This window comes from Punica granatum, chromosome 1 (genome assembly GCF_007655135.1).
Source record: "Punica granatum isolate Tunisia-2019 chromosome 1, ASM765513v2, whole genome shotgun sequence".
Taxonomy (NCBI): domain Eukaryota; kingdom Viridiplantae; phylum Streptophyta; class Magnoliopsida; order Myrtales; family Lythraceae; genus Punica; species Punica granatum.
The window spans coordinates 10,259,883-10,270,452 of record NC_045127.1 but is presented as its reverse complement, the minus strand read 5'-3'; the positions used below and the strand labels follow the sequence as shown (position 1 = coordinate 10,270,452).

Below are 10,570 nucleotides of genomic sequence, written 5' to 3'. Positions count from 1 at the left end.
CCTGCTCTTCTGACGTCGGACCAGGTAACAAAATGGAAGGCGGAGGAGATCCGGGAAAGAATTCCGGAGTGTTCTATCTCGCCACATGACATGAGAAAATATCAATTAAATTATAACTAATCTATCAATGAATTTATAAACAAATGAGCAGTGGACCATGAATTTATATAATAAAAAACTTTTATTAATCCTTCCTCGTCAGTAGCAGCTGCTGAATAGACAGACTAATGGCCCCTAATATTGCAGATTTCTCGCCCTGGGTTGGTCTCGTTGAAGGAGGTTTTTCTCATGTAACCGTTGATTGCTGTAATTCTCATGTTTTCCTTGAGCGAGATGTGTGCACGAGCGAACAGTTTGCGAGCATGCTTAAAGACATCTCACGTGCACGAGTGATCAATTTGCCCGCGTGCTTAAAAAAGACATTGTCACGAGGAGCTATCACAGTCAGATGATGATGTCTCCGAAGAGAGGGTTTACATAAGGATTCTAATGCATTTTGTGCTGGCAATCCAGAAATATGTTGGGTGATTATATGGATCTGCTAGTCTGCAAATAGCCAAAAAGTGTTCAACCATAATACGCATACAAAGGGACAGATCAGGTGGCTAGCAGGGAGAGCTCACAACACTGGCAAATTCTTCCTTGTTTATCCTCAAGGATTTCGACCCCTCTCGATCCAAATCCAGGATCTTCCGACAATCCCTTTCGGAAAGTAGAGGAGGTTCTCTTCATCACTATCACTCTCTGATTAATCTTACGTGATTTTCCTTACTATCAACAGCCCATCACCAACCAGTAGCAACGTGCAGCTACCACCGGTGAGGCCTGCTCAACCTGTACCTAGCCACCCAGATCGGATTGGAATCAACCCGGATCGACAAGCTCAGATCCAACCAGGGTTTGTAAAATTCCATACAAACACCAATATGAAGTAAACTCGTCATTTTTACAGAATCAACCAACCGCCTTTAAAGATAGATCGCATCAGCAGCAACACTCTACACCCCAAAAGAGTTCAACGAATTTGTAGAATTGAGTTTCCTGTTTAGGGGATGGAACTCATGCAATTACAATGACAAAAGTAACTCGTTTCCAGCAGTTATTTATCAATCTACAACTATGATCTGACCGTTTCTGTGAAATGGTGAACCTGAGGGCCCAATTAATCCTAGAGTCTTCATCACTTTCAATCTCCGCGTCCTAAGCTCTTCGGGTTTTGCGAGCAACTTTGGCGCCTGAGATAAAAAACAGAGATGGTATCACACGACGCCTCCAAATATCATTCAAGTCAGGTTCCTTTCTGAAAAAACCAAGTGTTGTAATTAAGTTAAGAAGGAACAGAGTGGGAGGGACTGCCCAAGAAATGGTTAGATATGCCCGACACACACTATCATCAGTGTACCAGATCAATCACCAATAACATGCACAATTTGATCCGCGTTGGGGACAGAGATATATATGCAGTGTGTCGGGAATGTCTATCCAGCACCCAATCAAGAAAGGCGTAGAGAGCTACTTAAATGTTTCAAGAGCTCTTTAATCAATTCGTCCTCAACTCAACCTCCCTTTCTTTTCTTCTTCATAACTTAATTCCAAGCACTTTGAATTTTTAGAATTCTATCAAATGGAACCTGAATGAAGCAAACCAAGAGCAAACCCGTACGAGTTGGGCTTACTGGCTTCTCTTTCTTCACCGACTCGGCTAATTTTGGCACTTCTGATTTACCTTCCTTCTTGGCGCTTGACATCTTCGCCTTCTTGCTGTCTGGCTTCTCTTGCTCAGGTTGTTTGTCTTTTAATCTCTCATCAGCGTAGAGAGTGCTCAACCTGCGTTTCTTCTGCCCCTCGTCATTCTCAGCAGTTGCTTTCTCCTCCTTTTTAGATATTCGACCTTTGCTCGGCAAGTGTGCCTTCTGATGCCCATCTTGCTCGGGGTTAGCTGGTGCTTGCCGAGAAATTCCTACCTTTGTTTTCTCTGCAGCTGTTCGTTTGTGCGACTTGAGTCTACCTGATACACTTTCCTGTTCGATTTCTAAGGTACCTGTTCCTTCTGGTTCATTAGAAGTGCCGTCTTGCTTATCTTTTCTAGAAGTTCTACCTTTGCGTTTTGCCTTTGTTTCTGGTGTAGCAGCTGCTGCTTGCTTACCCTGGAGTAAATTCTACGTCTCATAAGAAGCAATGAACACCTATATTAAATAAAAAATCAAGCTATGGAAAATTTAAATAAAATTTTCTATTCTTATTATTGTTATTTTTGTTCAATATTTCAAATATTAAATCAAGAAATTAGAATTGGTCTAATGATATGAGTATAACAAAGTTACCATTACAAAATTTTTTTCATTAGTATATACTGTTGAGTAAGATTTTTAGATAGATACACAAAAAATCTCAATTAATATTACGTATTATGATAATTTACATTTATAGAGCAAAGAAAAAGAATTAGACCAAAAGAGACTACTTAATACATTACTTTATTTTGATATGACTAATATAGCAGTAAATATAGGATGGCCCCATAACTTGACTCTAAAGAACTTTTTCTTTTTTCGTTCCTTAATTGAAAGATTCATTGGGGAACTTAGCAACCTGTAAGACATCTTTTGTTGCAGGAAAGAATATGATATTGAACATTTTCCTTTCCATAACATAAAAAAAAGAAGATTTAAAAGAAAAAGAAGAATTACCAAAATAACTTTTCTAAAATCATTTATCCTTTTGATTAACTACTAGTTTCACTCAAATTATGTGTACTCGCTCTTTTGAGCTTGATCAATTTAATAGCAACAGAAATGTGGGAAACCTCTCAACATATATAGCAGGAAAAGATATGCCCTGGCCATGAGGTACTTCCAGTGGGTTTCGCACCCCTGAAGGTACAGTCCACCCACTACGAACTCAATTTGCGGTTGAGTCATATCCTTGTAGTTAGAAAGTTTGTCATTTACCAACCCATTGCGCCTACCACTATGCTGACAGTAGTCTAGCAAACTATTGACAAGATTACCTATAGACATCAGACAATGAATTACTTCTCTACCTTTCTTGGTGGCTCTCTAAGCTCAACATCTCTTATTAGCAAGGCCCTTAAATTACCATAACCATTTAAAAAAAAAAACGAAGAAAAATCGTAACTCAGCATTTTCATTTAATTATACTTACAGGTGTATCTTGTACATCCAGATTTCCTCGTGCTGGTCTTCGACTCGGCCGTATGTTTTTAGAAGCACCAGTTCTGGCCTTTGCTGCCCCTGATGTTTACAGATACCTTTGAATGTTAGATTCTAGACTTCCATAAGAGGTAGATGAGCATATATATATAAGTATGTGAGAGAGGTGAAATGCTAAAGCACATCATGAACTTAATTGGCAACTTATATTCCTAAATTGTAAGTAGGTTCTACTCGCCACATGAGACACTGGCATGAATTCCTTAGTTTGTGGCATGTTGGTAGCATGGAGTACGGGGTGGTTTTTCATCACATGGATTTAGGATCCTTGGGCCGCTATAAAAAACAAACCCAGAGTCGGCACTCATTCATACAACCCATTACAAATCAGGATACATCCATATCCTCGTCTAGCAAACACTGGCAAGTTGGCACTTCTCAGGTTTCTCTCTCATTACCCTCTGCTTAATGCGGTGTGGACATCCACAGAACTTCCTGAAGAAACCAAAACTTTACTTCGTTGATGAACTTGCTCAGTGTCCATTGGCGTTCTTGGCTCCATTAGGAGTCCATCCTTCACAAAAGAATGCCCATTTGGGCTGGCAAGGTGATTTAGCCAACCCTCATACTAAGCTAAGTTTTGAAATTGCTCAATGTCCACATCTATCAAGCCCCCGATGGTCACATGGTAAAAGTGGTGCCATGAAGATTAATTGCAACTGAAGGCAACCATTGATGGCCACAGAAAGCCCAAAGTTGCCCAACCAACACAGTGAGGCACAACTTCAGCCTTAATGAGACTAATGAATATGTTGAACCATGTTCCTCAAGGTTGTGAACATGATTGAACCCAGCCCATATTAGCACCATTTGTAGTTTCATCGATCCCATTTCCATCTAATCTAAGCATATATCTTGTCACTTGAAAGCAGAGTCTACAATGTGGGAAAATAGCTAAGCAACATGTAAAACAAAATACCTAAGCATCATATAAAACCAGCGTGGATGTGGTGGCAGCAACTAAATTTCTCGTCTGACTTTAAGATTGGAGTAGAAGTTACCCATGGAATCACTTGAAGGTCACATATGGTATACACGATATAATAGGTTCCATAGAGTACAATGTAATTATATTGAGAGAAAAATAGCGACTTTTGAGTTCAATTTGAAAATATGAAAGCGTGTAATTAAAAAAAAAGGAAAATGACTTAGTTACCAAGGTGTCATTTTACATATACTCTTAGATATAAACAATTGAGAGAAAATATATGATACTTAAATAAAAATTACTTGACATGGTGGAATGAGCATTCCTTGAGTTTTGTTTAAGAAGGTTCATTCCATCAAGTTGGAGAAAAATACCTTCCTAATAGAATGTTCTTTCCAACTTATAAAAGTGAGACTAAAGAGTAGATGGAGTCAGTGCAAGGATGGGATGTTCATCCCATCCATTGCATTCCTATGTACTAAATGTGACCTTGGAGGCCTCAACTTGCACACCTCCTGGCTAGTTGACTTGCGTTTCAGAAATGGAAGCAGCAATATACTCTTGTAGGAAGACAATTATTCAGGCCCACTTGGTATGTGTTGAAATGACATGGAAATGAAGTGGACTAACAAACTAATTATATGCCACCCAATTGAATTCCATTTCCATTCCAACATACCAAAGGAACCGCAACATAATAGTTTGGTCCTAAAATACGTTGCTCCATAAGGAATCAATGCTGAACCAATGTTATTAAGACGAGGGTGGTGGACAAAGTAGGCTACAGCTCTATAAGAAAATGGCAGCTAACCTTTACGTTTAGATCCTCCTCCCTTTGATCCACCAGCTTTTGATATAAGAACATCCTATAGCCATATCGAAATACAAAGGTTTGATCTTATCCAAAACTCTAGAATTTTTTTTATCAGCACAGCACCAAGTAAATCCATGAACTTTACCTGCTCAAGAGCTCTCTGAAATATATCTAGGTAACTACCATTGTTTTGCCGGAGCACCTAAAAATACAAAAAGATGAACCAAAAGTTTCACTTCATGGTGGACAGCTAAAGCACATCATCTCAGCAAAGTATCACATAGGGGCTGCGTGCGAACTTACTGTTTCAAACTCAGAAAGGCATTTAGTAAGGTCTGCATACACACTGCACAAAAGAGAGAAGAGTCAAATCAATTTACTACCCAGTACCAACCAAAAGGAATTATTGTAGCCTTTGCTGTGTAGAAGGACTGACTATTGATAGCTTCCATAGATTCGAACAAGAACATCAACGGGTGATCTACCAGCAGGTTTATTGACCTCGCTTACAACGTTCTCATCAACAACCTATCCAAGGATTTCGGAAACAGAGAATACGATTATTCTTCTTAACTAGAAGTTTTGAAAATCAATGTCTTGTCTACCTGTGCAGGCCACCATGAATTACTTCTGAGCTTGATCCATATCAAGCTCCCCAGAGCGTATTCCCCTTGCGACTGACTAGATGTGCCTTCATCTCCACCTCCCTTGTTAATGGAAGTTTGTCCCTTGCTCGCACGACTCTTAAACCTCATAGTTCCTCTTGGAAATGAAAATTATCTAGCATCACAGAAAAATACAACAAGACCGTATGACATCACTTATTTCTAAGACCACTCCAATGCGCGGGAAATAAAATGAAGCTCAAGTACAAACTAAGACATTTATAGAGAGAATATACGCCAAAGGGAACTATTCATCCGATGGACCTCTCTCCGTGTGCCGGTTCCACCACAAAAAAATCCACATATAGAGAAACCCCCGGGCGTCTTATCGGCAAATGCAACTTGATTACTCAAATCGGGCGTCTCGTGACCACTAGATATGCTGATTCCAAACATTAAATTTGATTCCGTGTGCGTGTGATCGACAACTCTAGATTAGGCAAAATTTTAGCGAAACCAATACAGCTAACACCGAAGACAAGCGCGTGGCTTAAGACCGAGATGTTGATTTAGTGGTCTAACTTCACTCAGGACCTTTCCCTCCCACTCTCTTCTTCCCTCTTCTCCTTCCGAGCTTAATTTCAGCTCATGAACTAATCGGCAGCTCAACCTAAAATGGCTAAACGAAATTCAGACCCGGAATACTGACTTCGCACTTGAGGATTGTTTCGGGCTGACCAGGAAAGTGAGAGCAAGCATAGAGCATCAATGGCTGATTCCAGAAAGAACCATGCAAGTTCCCTCAGTTACTACTCGAGAAACCTTTTCGTTACTCTTCCCTGCGATTGGAAGCATTCCGACCGACTTGTCTGCACTACAAACGGCGCAATCGAAGCAAAGCAGAGATTTTCTACACCAACAAAGGCTTCGAACTACATTCCAAAGCAGAAGAGCAAGCAGCGAGGCATGGAAGTCAGCGAGCAGAGGATGAGAACTTACCGAGATTCCGCTGAGATCTCGGAGGTTGAAGAAAGAGGAGGATAGAGCAGAGAGAGAGATGCTCAGTTCTGGCACGGAAAGATGTGGGAGCCAGTTGGGCGGGCTACCGTTACTCGGGTCCATCTCAGCTCATATTGGGCCCACTACAGCTCGGCCCGTAATTACCGAACAAGAGAAATTCTTCGATAATCCTAACCGGTCGAATAATATAATCGTACGAGGGAGCATCTCTTATGCAAGCTAGTGGTTGCCATAATCGTTGTTATTCGTAGGAATCTTATCATTTTCTTTTTCCATCGCATCATTTTGAAATAGGATCATAACCATTCAAGATTTTTTCTGCACGAAAATATTGTTCGGATTTCACTACTTGAAATGAGAATATTTTCGCATCAGTCAAATTGTATAATCATTTTGCAAGAGCTGTTAGAGGGGGTGTAATGAGATGAGCTACTCGTGAGCTGTTTGGGATCAACTCGATGATAACTCGAAGTCGACTCAGCCTTGTCGAGCTGGAGCCGAGCTCGAGTCGAGTTTTTTATTTGAGTGAGCCAAGCTCGAGTTCAGAAGTACTCTTCTCGACCAGCTGGCGAACTTAATTGAGTTCTTGTGTAAAATTTCATTATCATTTTATTAGTGGCCCGTGCCCATTCTTTGTATCTTTTAGGCAAGATTTGGTTGGGCTTTTTGAGTAGCTTAATATTATGAGTTGCTCGAGCTGGAATTTCAAAGCTGTACCGAGCTCGAGCTCGACCTCAACATCTCCAAATCCAATAGAGTCAAAGCTTGCCTATACTCGAGCTTGACTCGGCTTGATTACACCCTTAGCTGCCCGTTGAGTTCTAAAGAACCTTGCTTGCATCACCAAGCATTTATTTACCGTTGAGATCGGATAGTTCAGACCTAGATCTAGGTCAGATTTGTCTCATCGAGGTTGAAACTATCTAGGTCAAGATGATTCTAACCTTCATTAGATTGGGGCAGTTATTACTTCCACCAAAGTTCGATATGCCTCAACCAAGGGGATCGAAATCCCTTGGCTTGAGGCAACCCTTTCAAGAAATTATCTGGCAATCTTATATCACCATATAACGTAAGGAAATACCAATTAAATTATAATAAATAGATGATTGATTTTGATTGCAGCATTTTGATTTTTTTCTCTTTTTTTGATAGGTAAAATGGCGAGCAGCAGTAGTGGCGACTTTACCGTCCCCATTACGAATGTTCGGACTCTCACGTCAACCATGAACATATCAAACGAATTGAACAACCAATATAAGTATTGACACCGTCAGCGTAATACCACCAAAGACCAAGTATAGTTTATAAAAGCCAGTATCCCGCAAGTCCAAGCCAAAGAGTACACTTCTAGCAAATGTTTGGAGATTTGAACTCGGGACTGGAGCTACTAAATCATTTGAGAGTGAACTTGGAATTACTAAATCTCCACTTTTGATGATTGATTGATTTTTTTCTCATCGTATCAATTTGAGGTAGGAGTCATTTAAGATTTTCTTATCCGTCCTAATTGATGTTTGGTGTTCGTTCTGTACCTAGTCTAGAAGGAATACAAATTTCCTAGTTTGATCCCCATTTGGATTGGGATTGAGATTCCGGATGTACCTCTCATTAGGAATGATCATGGATTTCTGGAAATAGACCCATCCCAAATCCTAATAAGGCGTTAAAGGATTTTGTCTGTTGAGTCACAAGAAGGGTATATTAGTTTTTGTTGAAACCCTGTAGTGTTTGAGAGGGCTATAATATTTTGCATCAAACCCGTCCCAAACCTATTAAATTATAAAATTATTAAAACTCCTGCCACTTATCATATTTACAAGATATCCTCTTCGTTTACGAGGATTACTAAAATAATCCTCGCCTTTAGTCATTTTTTTTTTTATAAATTCAATGTGATCATACTCTTTTGAAATTTATGTTAATTTCGGTTGGTGTTGTTATGCTTGAAACTTGTGCGATGAGATACCGAATTCTTGTAGTTGCTTTTTCAGGTTCTTTATTAAAGTCGTAAAAAGCTAATTCTTGATAAAAACCAATTAACATAGTAGAAAAGGCTTGAGAATTTTTCTTCAATTGCTTGACTGGTTTGATAAGGATTTGAAGATTCGCTATTTTCAACGGGTTTATTAGATATCGGAAGTATCTATCCGTCCCAAACCCTCTCTATGATCATCCTACCTCTCATCTTCAATACATGGAGAATTCCTATGCATGATACTCACATCCTCCATGCTTATTCCCATGAAGGGTGGAAACAAAACTACTATCTTGCCCTCAACTAGTCTTTACATTTATAAATCTCAATCGCTCCATCATCGTTGCTCTTTAGTATTTGTTTGCCGTCACCACTTAGGGATGATCATGTGTTTTCTTAAATGGATTTTAACCAGTCCCAAACCCTATTAAGGCGTTAAAGAGTTTTACCCAACGGGTCACGGGGAGGGTTTGAAATTTTTTTATGAAAACCCTATAGGGTTTGGGAAGGATTTGGTATTTTGCCACAAAATCCATCCCAAACCCGTTAAATACCCCCATTAATACCTCCAAGTATTTATTAAATATACAAAATACCCCCGTTAATTCAATTAGGGTTCATTGCCTCTTCTCATCGTTCTTCTACTGCCGCTCGCTCTTAGGAAATACCTTGTTAATTAAATTGGTGAATGCTTATAATTGTTTGGTTCAAATGTTCAAATCTCATAAAAGGACTAAGGTGTTTGCTGTGGAGATTTGTTTCTTTATGTTATTGGGGTGAAAGTCGTGCAGCATATGCTTGATGTATAATTGTATTGTAATTTGATTTCGTTATGTTTAAAAATCGTGTAATAAAATGCCGATTTTATTGTTGCTACCTTTCTCAAATTTTTTTTGGATAATGGGTAGAAAATGGGTTTTCATTGAGAACTCGTTAACTTCATGGAAATGATTTGGGAATTATATTCTAATTTATTAACGGGTGTGGAAATGATTGGAATTGACCCTTTCCAAAGAGTTTGGGGATGGGAAAGAACTAACCGTCCTAAACCCGTCCCCGATAACCACTAGTCACACTCCACTGCTGACACTAGCTAACACTATTTCCATGCCTCTAGGTCGCAAAGCCAGATTTGACCTAGGAAGAGCTAAATCCATCGATTGGACTGGCTTGGGACACACGAGCCACAAAAAAGCAAAAAGCACTCCTAGCTCTTGGCTCTCAAGCCATCAACTACTTGTGAGACCCATCAATGGGTTGTCACTCTCTCTACATCTCCGAGCACTCAATCTAGGGTTCACCCATATTGAGGGTCATGAATCCTAAATGTTTCTCTTATCTATTCGTAAGGTTCTAAAAGTTATATATTTTGGGGCTAATTTTAAAAAAATCAGTACTTTATTCTTTTTCCAATACTAGTGAGATTTACATGTGCATTGCACGTGAAAGGTTCTTCAATTAATGCTTTGTTTGTTTTGGGGATGTATTATAGAAAAGTGAATTCCTCATTTTCTTATTTTTGGTACCACAAAAGAAATTGGTCAATAGAAAAACAATTTCCCTTTGACCGAAAATACAAGGTAAGCCCAGTTCACTTTGAGAAATTCTTTCAATTTTTTGAAAAAAATTTCATACAAAAAGAAAAGCGTAAAATAGGTGTTTACCTACTTAAAATAATTTTTAGGAAAAGAGATTTTTCTAATTTCCAAAGTTCAAAGCAATTTAGAGAAGTACTTTAATAGTTTTCCCATTTTTTCTTTAATTGAAAGGTTATTTATCAATTATTTTTGTCCTTTTTAATTATATCAATTATATTCCCTTTAATTGGAAAGTCTCCAATGGTTATTAGATAGTGAAAAATCTAAATTTTGAGTTTGTAAACATAATTTCGTAATTTTCTATTGAGAAATAAATTTAGAAAAGGAGAAGAAAAATGAAAAAGACTTTTCTACAAGTAAATAGGCCCTAAAATTTTGAAAAGTGAATCCCTTG

At 38.8% G+C, this 10,570-nt stretch overlaps 1 protein-coding gene across 9 annotated transcripts; it reads right to left on the bottom strand.

The window, feature by feature from the left end:
* Window positions 1-886: 886 nt before the first annotated feature.
* LOC116188326 (serine/threonine-protein kinase PRP4 homolog) lies at window positions 887-6,717 on the bottom strand. 9 transcript variants are annotated; one of them, XM_031517610.1, is made up of 9 exons: window positions 6,580-6,717; window positions 5,581-5,755; window positions 5,412-5,503; window positions 5,279-5,321; window positions 5,121-5,177; window positions 4,973-5,027; window positions 3,166-3,254; window positions 1,632-2,159; window positions 887-1,235 (listed from the first exon to the last, which is right to left on the bottom strand). In XM_031517610.1, exons 2-9 carry the CDS (start codon window positions 5,728-5,730, stop codon window positions 1,107-1,109), a joined length of 1,143 nt encoding a protein of 380 aa, XP_031373470.1. In that variant the 5' UTR covers window positions 5,731-5,755; window positions 6,580-6,717; the 3' UTR covers window positions 887-1,106. The 9 variants fall into 9 exon arrangements, with proteins under 9 accessions (XP_031373470.1, XP_031373519.1, XP_031373512.1 ...); XM_031517659.1 differs by having other exon boundaries at window positions 1,664-2,159; XM_031517652.1 differs by having other exon boundaries at window positions 1,677-2,159.
* Window positions 6,718-10,570: the final 3,853 nt, after the last annotated feature.